General features: G+C 43.6%; 2 protein-coding genes across 7 annotated transcripts; one reads left to right on the top strand and one right to left on the bottom strand.

Moving 5' to 3' along the window:
- Positions 1-178: 178 nt before the first annotated feature.
- On the bottom strand, positions 179-2833 carry LOC122051257. Its single transcript, XM_042612280.1, has 3 exons — positions 2463-2833; positions 1228-1337; positions 179-692 (listed from the first exon to the last, which is right to left on the bottom strand). Exons 1-3 carry the CDS (start codon positions 2635-2637, stop codon positions 408-410), a joined length of 570 nt encoding a protein of 189 aa, XP_042468214.1. The 5' UTR covers positions 2638-2833; the 3' UTR covers positions 179-407.
- An 85-nt stretch (positions 2834-2918) lies between these two features.
- On the top strand, positions 2919-7421 carry LOC122051255 (pentatricopeptide repeat-containing protein At3g06920-like). 6 transcript variants are annotated; one of them, XM_042612276.1, is made up of 3 exons: positions 2919-6580; positions 6788-6932; positions 7039-7420. In XM_042612276.1, the coding sequence occupies exon 1, from the start codon at positions 3500-3502 to the stop codon at positions 6299-6301; it is 2802 nt and encodes a 933-aa protein (XP_042468210.1). In that variant the 5' UTR covers positions 2919-3499; the 3' UTR covers positions 6302-6580; positions 6788-6932; positions 7039-7420. The 6 variants fall into 6 exon arrangements, with proteins under 6 accessions (XP_042468210.1, XP_042468206.1, XP_042468205.1 ...); XM_042612272.1 differs by having other exon boundaries at positions 6788-7421; XM_042612271.1 differs by having other exon boundaries at positions 2919-6932; positions 7039-7421.
- Positions 7422-13768: the final 6347 nt, after the last annotated feature.

Below are 13768 nucleotides of genomic sequence, written 5' to 3'. Positions count from 1 at the left end.
TAGTTCTCACTCTTACTTAACTTTAACAAAGGAATACTTATTGTTTTTGTCTATTTCAGTCATTCCAAATAGTTCGTTCTCTATTTCATGATCGCTTTTCACCTAAGAAAACCAAAGTATGCTTTCTAATCAAAGTGTCAAAGAGAGATTGTAGAAGCAACAACAAATCCTAGAAATGTTTACTGACTAAGGAATCAGGATCATATGAAATCTTTTAACACAATACATTACAGTCAAAACCAGTTGAGCAACATTTTGATCCAGAAACTTTAGAAACATAAGCCTAATGTTAGAACTCTCAAGTAGTCCTAATATGTGCTCAACTCTGTATTTCACAACCGTCTAACAAGACTGGTCTTCTTAAACATCACGTTTGACACGACTGGACCTCTTAAACACCCTTTCTACTATGCCTGCTTTTTAGAACTTTCAAGTAGTCCTTCTAAGATGTGCTCAATTCTGTATTTCATAACTGGCTGACCGAATCGGGTCTTCTTAAACATCTTTTCCCTCTGTGCCTTCCTTTTGGCTTCATTTTTCGCTCTCTCTTCATTCTTTGCTTGAATGATTACCTCTCTTTCAATCCTGGCTTTCTCATCTTCAGCATGCTTCTTCTCATACTCTTCTTTTAAGCTTCTGAAAGTCTTCTTCTTTGTTTTACTTTGCATCTGCTGATTTTCAGTTTGATCTTCCTGCAAAGCCATTAAAAAGTTCAGAATCAGGATTTATAAATTACCATGCCGACAAAGAAAATATAGACCTTCATGGAACACTTTAGGGACGATAGTAGATATTGAAAAAAAAAAATAAAGCATGTGAGGGCACATGAACAATTCCAAATATCCAGTTATGCATACAAATTGGCCAGATTGGATTTCGATTCACTTAAAAGTGTGGATACCCATGAGTTTAGGTGCTCCATAAGTTAAGTGCAGGTAGCACCCAAAAAAAGGCGATACCTGACCCCTGCAATACCTATTCACATAATAGCGGATAAACCAACAATGATTATTACGTGTTTAGACGTTATAGAAAGTGTTTTCAACACTTGGAGAACACTTTCTATCTATTTAGGTAACCATGATTCTAATTGTTCTCTAATGCCATAAGAAAGCAAAAGGCTTGTACAAACGATTATCATTACCATAAGTAGATACCATGTTTCATTGGCGAAAAAGATACATTAATTATGCAAAACAACCAAAGGAATAAACAACCACAACATACCTCGTCATCTAAAGTTGTTGGCAGATGTTGACTGGAGATGTTTTCTTGCTTAACTTCTTTCTTGTACTTATTCACAAGTTTGGCATTCCTGTAGAACTCCCTTTGTTTTTCTATAATCATAAAAAATAAATGGCTTTGCATGTTAATACTCGTCCAAGGCATAAAAAAAATCTCGTCCAACTAGAAACAATCATAAAAAAAACCCTACTACAATTACAAAAGAAGAAAACAAATGAAAAAAAAAAGAGATCAAGATTAATCTAAACAACTCCCAAGGTATGCGAGAGTATAGCTTACCAATGCCTCTCAGGATATGAAGCTTCCAGATGAAACCAAACAAAAAATCTTTAAAAAAAATGAGGAATGAAACTCGCTAGCTAAATCTTGCTTCCAAGTAAGTGATTTAATAGTTCAACTGCATCAACTCAAAACTTTGAGCCCGCCCAAAATAAGGCGAAGGCAAATTCCATGGAAATTCCATCCTTGCGCATCTTTGCACGCGAAGAGCTGGCATATACTTGTGTGTCGATGGGAGAGGAAGATGTAGCATCTTTTACAAGCAATGAGAGAGTGGACGGGCTCATGAGCCGATAAGGGAGGGAGGTGCAGTGGTAAGGATAAGGGAGGGAGGTGCAGTGGTAAGGATAAGGGAGGGAGGTGCAGTGATCTCGGGCAGCCAACAGGAGGTGGAGGACGGCGAAAACAGGCGAGTCGGCTAGCAAGGGAGGGCTGTTAGGCTTGGGGATCATAAGGTAATTTTTCCATTTTCCCAGTCCTTCCCTTCTCCCATGCAAGTAGACAAATACCAAGTCTCCCTCCCTTCCTCTCCTTCCCCTTCCCTTATCTTCCACATAGTAGACAACCTTAACTGTGTTTATGGGTTACTTACTATGCTAGCAAAGGAATTTGATAGTTCTTCCGCTGCAGAATATTAGATTGGAAAATTCGCATTATTTTTTATGACAAAAGTACTATTTAAGATCCTTAATTCTGTTCATGCTTAGCTTGGAGGAATGCTCATGGCAAGAGATATCAATTGGAACGAGAAATCCTATCAAAACAACCGCAACAGCCCCAAACCAACAAAACCACAGATCGAAGTCCTAAACGGAGCAATTTTTGCTACCACATGAAGGCGATCGAGTTCTCATTCTAGAACTGAACAAACAAATCATCAAGGAAGCTCGATCAGTTCGAGGTAAAAGGTGGGGAGGCAAGGGAGAGAAGGAACTCACTGATGAGGGCGGGGTTGTAGACGGAGGAGGACCTGGATTTGGCGTTGGCGAAGGCTTCGAGCGAGAGGCCTTTCCCTCCCAACCGCTGCTCGTTCCTCTTCCTCAGGCGATCCTTCCCGTCGGTCGCCTTCTTCCGCCAGCCGTAGCCGCCGTCTCGATTCGCTCGTTTCTGCATGTTCGACTTTCGGAACTCGATCGTAGCTTGTTTCTGCTAGGGTTGTAATTATATACGGGAAGGGACAGATTGGTTCAAACCGAAAATTGAACCGGCCAGGTGATCTTGAACCTATGAACGGCCTGGGTCAGAAATGCTGAATGCCCCGGCTTAGGCCGTACCTCGTTTCTTTCTATGTATTTAATTTTCCTTTTCGGTTCTTTAAACGAAATCGCTGCGAGTCACCTTGAAGCTATTTATAGAACTTTATGTGAGAAGCATAGCAAAAGCAAACGAGGTGGGACTAAAAAATGAACTCCATCGCAATGGTAGCTCTGCCCGCTGTCTACCACGACTCCCTCTCTCGGCCGTTTTACTCCTCTCGCTTCTTCTTCTGGAATGCTCCTTCTCTTCCTCTACCCTAGCGAGGTCTACCGTCTCGCATCGACCCTCGCCATACTGGTCTGGTGCAGAAAATTGTGCTTCTGATTGATCCTTAGATCGGAGGCGTCCCGAAGAGGCCGGAGAAGGTCTGGAGAGCTTGAAATGGAAAGACTATGCGAGATGCGAGAGATCTCCTGAATAAGCTCTCGGCGGTTATGGCGAAGGTGGAGATCGGCAAGGAAGACGGAGAAAGGAGGGATCTTGTTGCGGATAGCAAAGAGTCGATGGTGAGGTGGAGAGGAAAATTGGTACTCGGTAGGTTGAGGAAGACAGAGGTTGTTTGGTGAATAATAGAAAAACAGAGGGTGTTTTTGGCGTACTTCCATCAAATCGTATAAAACGGAAAGGGGCCTTAGGGTTTGTGTGGTTCGTCCGCGTTTGATTTCGGTCCGTTTTTCCTGACTTCCAGTTGCGAGGCTTCACCGGGAATCCACCCTTCATGGCCACGACGGGAGCTCGGGCGGCAGCGCGATGCTCCCGTGGGATTCGAAGCAGCGACGGGCTCTTCAAACCCATGCGCTCTGACGAGGAAACGTCGTCGTCGGTGGCTTGCACGACGACTCTGCCTGTGGCTCCACCTCGGTGTCATTCTGCATGGGCTGGGAATCGGGTATTTCGCCGAAAAAATGGGAACTTTCTCCAGAATTCGAGGTTAGCTATCTCTTGCAATCGAAGATTCTCAACTGGAAACCATCAAGTCGGGGGTGGTGAGGAACAAAAGGGAGTTTCTGTTGATCAAGTTTGCCGCATTCTGAATGGAGGTCCTTGGGGACCCGATACAGAGAGAGTCCTTTCTGAGATCCACGGAAAGCCCAATGCAGAATTCATCTACGGCGTGTTAAAGCAGCAGAAAGATTTGAACTTGGGATTAAATTATTTTCGGTGGGTGGAAAACACTACCGGCGAGCCACATGCTTCCGAGGCATATAACTCCCTAATCATGATCATGGCCACTAGTAGGAGATATGATTGTTTAGAAAAGATTTTGGAGGAAATGAGTGTTCTTGGGCATGGTATATGGAACCTTGTCTGCATTGAGTTGGTCACCAGCTTTATCAAATCCAGGAAATTGAAACAAGCTGTTGATGTGATGCATTTGTTGCGGAAGTTTAAATTCCGTCCTGCGTTTTCAGCTTATACAACACTGATAGGCGTGCTTGCAGATTCTGGTGAACCTGAGTCTGCTCTTACCATGTTCCAGCAAATGCAGGAGATTGGGTATGAAGTTAACATTCAACTGTTTACGACATTGATTCGTGTGTTTGCCAGAGGAGGGAAGCTCGATGCAGCTCTCTCCTTGCTGGATGAGACGAAGAGCAACTCACTCGAAGCGGATCTCGTGCTGTATAATGTCTGCATCGACTGCTTTGGCAAAGTAGGAAAAGTTGACATGGCATGGAAGTTTTTTCATGAGCTCAAAACACAGGGCTTCAAACCGGATGACGTGTCTTATACTAGCATGATTAGGGTTCTATTGAAAGCAGGTAGGCTTAGTGAAGCTGTGGTGCTCTTTGAGGAAATGGAGCAAGAAAGAAAAATTCCATGTGCTTATGCTTACAATACAATGATCATGGGCTACGGTTCTGCTGGAATGTTTGATGATGCTTTCAAGTTGCTAGACCAGCTAAGAGAGAAAGGATGCATTCCAAGTGTCGTTGCTTATAATTCAATTCTCACTTGCCTAGGTAAAAAAGGGAAATTTGATGAGGCTCTGAATGTTTTTGAAGAGATGAAGAAAGATGCAAAACCCAACGTCTCAACTTACAACATAATGATCGATATGCTTTGCTCGCTCGGGAAAGTTGAAGCGACGTATAAAATCAGAGATGATATGGAGACTGCTGGCTTGTTTCCTAATGTACTGACTGTGAATATAATGATAGACAGATTGTGCAAGTCAGGGAAGCTTGATGAGGCCTGCAAGATATTTGAAGGAATTAGTCTGAAGGGCTGCACCCCTGATGCTGTGACATATGGTTCGCTTATTGATGGTTTAGGCAAGATGGGTAAGGTTGATGAAGCTTATAGGTTGTTTGAGAGGATGTTGGACGCGGGACACACACCCAATTGTGTTGTGTACACATCTCTGATTAGAAACTTCTTCAGGCATGGCAGAAAAGAAGATGGCCATAAGATCTACAAGGAGATGAGTAGCCGAAGGTGTCCCCCTGACTTGACTCTTCTAAATACTTACATGGATTGCACCTTCAAGGCAGGCGAAGTTGAAAAGGGCCGTGCCATATTTGAGCACATCAGAGATTGTGGATTATCCCCTGATACTTATAGCTATTCTGCATTGATTCATGGTCTCACGAAAGCTGGTCATGCACGTGAAACATACAAGTTGTTTTACGCCATGAAAGATCAAGGTTGTGTGCTAGACAGACGTGCATATAATGTTGTCATCGATGGTTTCTGCAAGGCAGGTAAAGTAGATAAAGCTTACCAGCTCCTGGAAGAGATGAAGGCCCAGGGCCATCCTCCCACCGTGGTTACATATGGGACGGTGATAGATGGTCTTGCAAAGATTGATAGGCTTGATGAGGCTTACATGCTATTTGAAGAAGCAAAATCGCTTGGCATAGTGTTGAATGTTGTTGTTTACAGTAGTTTAATAGATGGTTTCGGTAAACTAGGGAGGATCGACGAAGCTTATCTGATTATGGAAGAGATGATGCAGAAAGGTCTAACGCCTAACGTGTACACATGGAATTGTCTAATGCATGCTCTAGTGAAGGCGCAGGAGATAAATGAAGCACTTGTTTGTTTTCAGTCGATGAAAGAAATGAAGTGCACTCCCAACACCTATACTTACACCATTCTTATAAACGGTTGCTGTCGAGTGCAGAAGTACAACAAGGCTTTTGTATTCTGGCAAGAAATGCAGAAAAATGGTCTGGTTCCTAATGTGGTCACCTACACAACCATGATATCGGGATTGTCGAAATTAGGGAACATATCAGAGGCTAGTAAACTCTTTGAGAAGTTCAAGGCTAACGGTGGTATTCCCGACTCAGTTAGCTTCAATGCTCTCATAGAAGGGATGAGCAATGCCAATAGACCGATGGATGCTTACAAGGTTTTTGAAGAAACTCGAATAAGGGGATGTAAAATTAATGCCAAGACTTGTATGGCTCTCCTAGATGCATTGAACAAGGCTGAATGTCTTGAGCAGGCTGCCATTGTTGGTGCTGTCTTGAAGGAGATGGCGAAATCCCAGCATGCTGCTAGATCATTGTAGAGTGCACATTGATGTGGTAAAATGAAGTTTATCCTTGTCCTAATAAAAGAATTCCTTCAGAAAAGATACATTTGTCTTGTTGTACAAGTTGTTGTTCCTGAGAAAACATTACTTATGCTCCGACATAACAAAGATAGGTTGAGAATCACATATCTGTTGCTATTGATTTTGGCACATCAGTTGGAGAATTCTTACCATTTGTTCCTGCTAGCTGACCGAAGGTTTCTTGACTCCAATCATTTTTTCATCATGAAGGTTTATGAAGGATGCACCATTGAGGTACTAGAAAGATAAGCTCTCATGTTCGAATCAATTATGTTACTAGTTTAGTAGAATGCTTTAATGGAGTTAACAGAGTCTAGCAGCATGTATTTCTCAGCTAACAATTTTGTTTCTCCCCCTAAACTTCGGTAGCTGTCCTAAAAAGGCTCTTAGACTCTTCAAATCTTCATTTTACCTCCAATTTCCATTAATGTCTGTCATCAGCAAGAAATAGTCGTGGGGCACATCGACATTAAGAATAACTACAAATCTTCATGTTATGGGTTATGGCACAATTCTACCGAACAAAACATCCTGATAAAAGCTCTGGTAAAGCTTCTCGAGAAGATGAGTAGTGTTGAGGAATCAGGTTGGTTCATATGAAACCTTACTTGTATCATACATATTATTGCATATGATTCTTTAACTTTGGACAGAGCTTTGCAGTTTCTCACAGCATTTTGCGTGTAGTCTAGTCTCTTCAAGTTTCTGTTGTTCGGCAATGCAAACTTCAAGCGAAAATGCAAGAGACTTGAATCCGCCAAAAGAATCAGGGATGAAGATGTATATGCTTCAGGAAATAGTTATGTCATCAGGAGGTTTGTCAAGACAATCTCCATCTACTTCTACTTCTCTTGCATTTAGTGTCTGAAAGGCAAAGAGACATCCCGATGTGCAAATAATAGGGCGAACATTGTATTCAAGTTTCTATCAGGATTTTTTTTTTAAGAAAAAACATATATTAGCAGTTTAATACATGATACGGTGATGAGATAAGAGGAAAGGGCATTTTCGTCATTTCCTATTTGGAGGATTTTGGTTTTAAGGATGACACTGTTCATCAGCAAGCTCTCTAGTGGTTTTTCCGCCGCCGCCATGGGGAAAGAACTTCTCCCCTCATGGTCACTACTGAAGGAGGGTTGCTAGCGATGACCGCCTCGTGAGTAGCTCCTTCCCTTCTGCCTCTCTGCACTGATGCCCGTCATCTCCCTTGGCGCCTCTTCTCTCCCTCTCCCCTTTGCTGGTCGAGGCCCACAGCCGCTGATCTTCCCCTTCTCCGTGCTGCTGCCATCGCGAGCAGCCTCCTCGCCTTCCTCTCCGCATGGATGTTGCCTAGTCCTACCCCTTTTTTCCTCAACACGCGCACCCCTTCTGGACACCGTTGGCACCAGCAACAACCATTGCCTTCTCCCGCTCTATGCGCGGTGCAGCCTTGCTTGTCGGCAGTCGTCAGGTATCGCAGCCATAGTCGCCAAGAACCGTAGCCACTCCCGCCAGGCACCATAGCCACTCCCGCCGGAATCGCTTTCGACTCCTCACACCATTGATGCCACACAGATTCACGCGAGAACGTCATCACATGTTTTCTCCCCTCTCTCTCTCGCAACCCAGCTTCAGCCATCATCCCACTACTAGACAGACCTTCGGATGCCGAAGGATGTCGCCGCCTTCCCACTCTGTGCGCTGGCAGCGCACACTCCGGTCGCTGGGTTCATCGATACGCCGATAGCTGCTCTTTGGCGGCTACAGCTTGCTAGCCTTCGGGCCACCTGTCAGCAATTCGCGCAGCTGTATTCCACACGTTGATCTCATCCTTAGTCCAGCTTTGTGTGGGGTTGTGTTTCGGCCTTCGGGTCATTGTCACTGTTTGACATCCGACCCTTGTGCTAGATTCTGAGTTGTATGTTATATATGAGTCTGTGTGCTGATATCATGTTCCAACCTTCGTGTCGTCATCATATCTCGCCCTGCGAGCCGCTGTATTACTCCGGCTCAAGAGTCATCATATTTCAGCCGATATGTCGCCTCTTGGATCCATGCTGCACCGGATTTCATGTTGTCGCCCTAGATCCGGCTCCTCAGTTGGCTCCCACCCATCTACTCGTCCGGGCCGCAACGACTCAATCAGCGCTGCGACCAGCTCACTGACTCATCCGAGGGTGCCCCCCGGGGGCAGGGTACGTCACTGTACTCGTCATGTATTTATTTAGTTGTTTTATCATATTCAGCTGCTTATATATTCGTGGGACCCGCCTCGAACATCGGGGTACTAAAGACCAGGGTGACCCGGTCGCTGGCTGCAGGTAGTGTTGACCAGAGGACATCGAACGACTTGGTCAACACAAAAGACAACTCGCCATTCGGGTCATGGAGATACGGTCAACATTCTAGACACATCGTTCCGGCAGTTTCGTCTTCCCAGATTTCCGACAGGATCATATTTGGCGTCGTCTGTGGGAATGCACCTGATCTGGAAAGTGAAGATGGGCGACGCCAGAAAATGCGGTGATATTCATGATCTTGATAGGTTTCGATGAGTATATCATATTCTCCTCACTCCATGGGTATTCGGGAGTTGAGAAGTTGAGTCAGATCCTCTACTGATCGGCAGGTCAGTTTTTCCGTTATATTCTCTTTTGGTCATAGAATCTATCATAGTTTTCCGAGCAAGGACTCCCATGTCGATCGACCGGGTTTCTATCATACTAGAGCCACAGGCTCATTGCCGAAGACTCCCGCACCGATCAGCCGGGATTATATTTGCGAAGACTCCCGCGCCGATCGACTGGGATTGTATTTACGAAGACTCCCGCGCCGATCAGCCGGGATTATATCTGTGAAGCCTCCTGCGTCGATTGGCCGGGATTACATTTGCGAAGACTCTCGCGCCGATCAACCGAGATTGTATTTGCGAAGGCTCTCGCGCCAATCGGCCGGGATTGTATCTACGAAGACTCCCGCGCCGATCGGCCGGGATTGTATTTGCGAAAACTCCCGCGTCGATCGGGCGAGATTATATTTATGAATACTCCCGCACCGATCGGCCGGGATTGTATTTGCGAAGACTCCTGCGCCGATCAACCGGGATTGTATTTGCGAAGACTCCCGTGCCGATCGGTCGGGATTGTATTTGCGAAGACTCCTGCGCCGATCGACCGGGATTATATTATATTAGAACCACAGGCGCTAGAAGTCGAGCGACGACTATAAACTCCAGAGTTTAGCGGCGACTATAAACCCCAAAGTCGAGCGACAACTATAAATCCCAGAGTCAAGCGGCGACTATAAACCCCAGAGTAGAGCGGCGACTATAAACCCCAGAGTCGAGCGATGATTATAAACCCCTGTGAAGATCGTCGAGCGACGACGTTAAACTCCAGAGTCGAGCGGTGACTATAAACCCCTGTGAAGACCGTCGAGTGGCGACGTTAAACATAGGTCTCCACCGACGGTCGAGCGACGGCCTTAAACCCATGTCTTCACCGACAGCTTATCAGAGCATCTATCTCCCCCGTTAGGGGTCGAGTGGTCTTCATTGGTCTCGGATCAGCTTATCAGAGCATCTATATCCCCCGTTTGGGGTCGAGTGGTTTTCACTAGTCTCAGACTAGCTTATCAGAGTATCTATTTCCCCCGTTCAGGGTCGAGTGTGTTGGTGCAGCGGAGCCGACAAGAGGGGAGGGGTGAATTACCTGTAAAATTAAAAAAAATACCCTCCTCAAACTTTCAACTTAAAGATAATAGCAACAATAAAAATTAAACGAAATAATTGAAAAGAAAAGTAGACTCAGCGTTTTGACTTGGTTACAACCAAGAAGGTTGTTAATCAAAGGCAGTTAAAAAGAGCGCACTAGAAAAGTCTCCTTTTCCGAAGACGGAGAAGTCTTTTACACACTAGAAGCTCAAATAGTCGCTAGGAAGTTGATACAGAATTGATTGATTAATTTCCTAGCTCCAGAGGCCTTTATATAGCTCCTGGAAACTCTATCTCGAGTCTGGAGGGCACTTCCAAAGGGGTTGAGGGAGCCTCTAAGGGCTTTGACCGGATAAAACTCTATCCGATTACAAACAACCACTTTGGCCAGGTCGGAGGTGCCTCCAATGACCTTGAGGGTACCCTGGACAAGGTTGAGGGCGCCTTCAAGGCAATGAAGGCGCCTCCAAGCCTGCAGTCAGCGCAGGCGCCTTCAGCACTTCGTTGAAGGCACCTCCAGCTAGCTTTTCAAGTTCCTTTTGACTTGTTTTCTTCTTCCGAGGCTCCGAATGCATGGGTGATTGCGGCTAACCGAAATAGGGCTCACCCGAACTCAATTTCCGGTCTTCTCCTCGAGCAGGCTTCCGACCCGGCTTCTCGTCTCTCAAACGCCGCGCATGTTCTTCTCGTCCACCGGTGTACTCTGTTGGGGTTGCCAGGTTGCAAACATAGTCCCACATTGAAAACACATGGGAAAGATCATGGGTGTATAAGAGAAAGATATCTCCATTTGGCATGAGATATTTTGGGGAGAGCCCAAGAGCAAAATCATGAGGGCTTAAGTCCAAAGTGGACAATATCATACAATTATGATATATCTAAATTCTTTTCGATCCTAACAATTGGTATCAGAGCCCGGACTACCAGAAGGTTTAACCGCCGACTGTGCACAAGAGCTATGATCTGATTGAGTCATGTGGGTACAATATTGACTTCGAACAAAGAAAGTGGGGGTTCCTTTGTTCGGATCAAGAGGACCATACACCAGGCAGGAAGTCCTAGTAGGTCGGGTGGACCGAGGGGCAGGAAGACCTGGTGGGTCGAGGATCAGACATGGGAAGTCTGTGATCCTTTGTTTGAGGGGGGGATTGTTGGGGTTGCAAGGTTACAAACATAGTCCCACATTGAAAACACATGGGAAATATCATGGGTGTATAAGAGAAAGATATCTCCATTTGGCATGAAGCTTTTTGAGGAGAGCCCAAGAGCAAAACCATGAGGGCTTAGGCCTAAAGTGGACAATATCATGCAATTGTGGAGATATCTAAATTCTTTTTGATCCTACATACTCTTCCGCAGCTTTCTCGTCCTTCAGACACATTGAGCCCGTCAGCTCCCTTCCCGTGTCGTCCTTCTCGCTAGCTGCGTCTTCCTGCGCTCCTAAGCTCCTGCACACTTAGACACAGGGATCAAATAACAAGCAGGACTTAACTCAACTTGGTTGATCACATCAAATTAAACAACCACGGGATTTAACAATCTCCCTCTTTTTGATGTACATCAACCCAAGTTCAAGTTAGGAAAAAAAATAAACAAACAGTAATTTGAAGAAATTACTAAACTAACAGTTTAAGCATCAAGATTGCAATAATAGAATTTGCAACACTAAAAAATGTTAAAAAAAATATTAACTCCCTAAAACTCCTCCTAAATTTGTCCTATCTCTCCCCCTTTGATCACATCAAAAAACATGGGGTAATTATTATTAAGTAAAAATTTTCAAAATTATCGTTGAGAAATTTTTGTGATTAAGAAAAAAATTTCTAAGTCAAATTATGAATTTTCTGAGTAAAGAAAAAATTCTAATTTCAGAGAAAATTTTTACCTTTGGTAAAAATATTTTTGAGAGTTTTTATAAATGAAAAAAATTTTATGAAAAAAATTCTAAGTATGAAAATATTTTTGAAACAACAAAAAAAATGTTTTTAAAGTATTATTTAATTTTAATTTTAATGTTTTTACCAGAAAGTTAATTAAACATTTTATTTTAATATTTTGACTTCCAGGTCATGGCGAGACATTAGGCCTTCTTGATTATTGGAGCAACAACCACTTAGACAAAGCCTCAAAAGTAATTAACTGTTTAATTTTTCTCGCTAAAAGCGCTAATTTTTAAAAAGAATTAATCTAAAAAGGGTTTTGGAACCCAGTATAGGTTCCTTCCTACTGGATTAATTAACAACTTAGGGGGTATATAACTTTTATGAACTTCTCTAAGTTGTCCCTGATGTTTTCTAATATACTAATTTAATTTTCCATAAACTCTAAGTTTTGATTTTGAAAATTTATTTAAGCATGCATGATCATTTTTCAATTTTTCAATTTCAATTTTTAATTTTTCATTTTCTAACTTTAAATTATCGTACATTTCTAGAGGACATGTTTTTGCTAAATTTAACTTTAACTCATTATTTTCCTTTTTTAATTTAACTAAATCTTTAGTGAGCATTTTGATGAATTGAAAAGACTGCTAGGGAGTTAGTTTACGTTTCTGACTTATCTTTATTTCTGATGCTCCCCTTCATCGCAGCTTTCTTCTTCTGATGATCCTCCCCCTTCATCTATGCTCATATCCGAGCTGGTTTCTTCAAAGATTTGATGGTTGTCCATCAGTGCTACTCTTGAGAATGCTTCGACTTCTGATTTCGAGGATGATGATTCATCCCAAATAGCCTTCAGACTCTTGCGCTTCGAGGACATCGGTCTTTTGTACTTTACCTTTTCGTTGTTCTTTTTCTTCACCTTTGGGCAGTCATCCTTGATGTGTTCTTCCTTGTTGCAGTTGTAGTATCGGACCATCTTTTTGTTGCGTTGATGTTTCCTCGACTGCGATCTAAATTTGTTAGTTTTAATAAATTTATTTAACTTCCTTACGAATAGTGCCGCTTCAGTTTCATCGATCGACGCTTCGGAGTCGGGATTGCCCATCTCGACTTGTAGGGAAATGTTGAGGTTTGTCTTCTCTATTTGTTTCGACTCTGCAATTCGAGACTCGTGAAGTTCGAAAGTAGAAAATAAGTTTTCTAAAGTACTTACCTCAAAGTCCTTAGAGATGTAATAAGCATCTACTAAGAACGCCCACTTTGGAGTTCTTGGGAAGACGTTGAGCACATACTGGATAGAATCTCGATTCGTTACCAATTCTCCGAGATTAGTCAGTTGAGTTATCAGCTCCTTTATCCTTGCTTGGAGTTGCACTACCTTTTCGTCGTTGTTTATCCGGAGATTTGTCAGTTGAGTCCGGAGGATGTCACACCTTGCTAGTTTCGCTTCTGAGGTGCCTTCATGGAGCTCCAGGAATTTTTCCTAGAGGTCTTTGGCAGAGTCGTAGCTTCCGATCCGACTTACCTCCTGGGGCGGCAGAACGCTAAGCAGATGGAACTCAACATTTCCGTTGGCCACGAAATCGGCTTGCTCCTTCTTCGTCAAGTTGTATTCTTCTTTGTCTTTGGGAGCTGAAAAACCATATTTCATGATTAGAAGTATATCAAATTCAGTCTTAAAGAATATCTCCATTCGGCATTTCCATGTCATGAAATCTCCGTTGAATTTCGGGCGATGAATGCTTATTCTGGCCATCGTCTTGATCTTTGTGCTTCAGTCGGTGATCAATTTTTATGAGGCGGTCTGGCTCTGATACCACTTGTTGGTGCAGCGGGGCCGGCAAGAGA

Source organism: Zingiber officinale, chromosome 3A (assembly GCF_018446385.1).
Source record: "Zingiber officinale cultivar Zhangliang chromosome 3A, Zo_v1.1, whole genome shotgun sequence".
Taxonomy (NCBI): Eukaryota; Viridiplantae; Streptophyta; class Magnoliopsida; order Zingiberales; family Zingiberaceae; genus Zingiber; species Zingiber officinale.
Note: the sequence above shows the minus strand (reverse complement) of the source record. Positions and strands in the feature narration are given on the sequence as shown.

Coding starts and splice junctions, on each gene's coding strand:
- LOC122051257 (XM_042612280.1), bottom strand. CDS start 2,637: ATGCAGAAACGAGCGAATCGAGACGGCGGCTACGGCTGGCGGAAGAAG. Junction 1,338..2,462: donor CTACAACCCCGCCCTCATCA/GTGAGTTCCTTC, acceptor TTATGATTATAG/AAAAACAAAGGGAGTTCTAC. Junction 693..1,227: donor CAACAACTTTAGATGACGAG/GTATGTTGTGGT, acceptor ATGGCTTTGCAG/GAAGATCAAACTGAAAATCA.
- LOC122051255 (XM_042612272.1), top strand. CDS start 3,500: ATGGCCACGACGGGAGCTCGGGCGGCAGCGCGATGCTCCCGTGGGATT.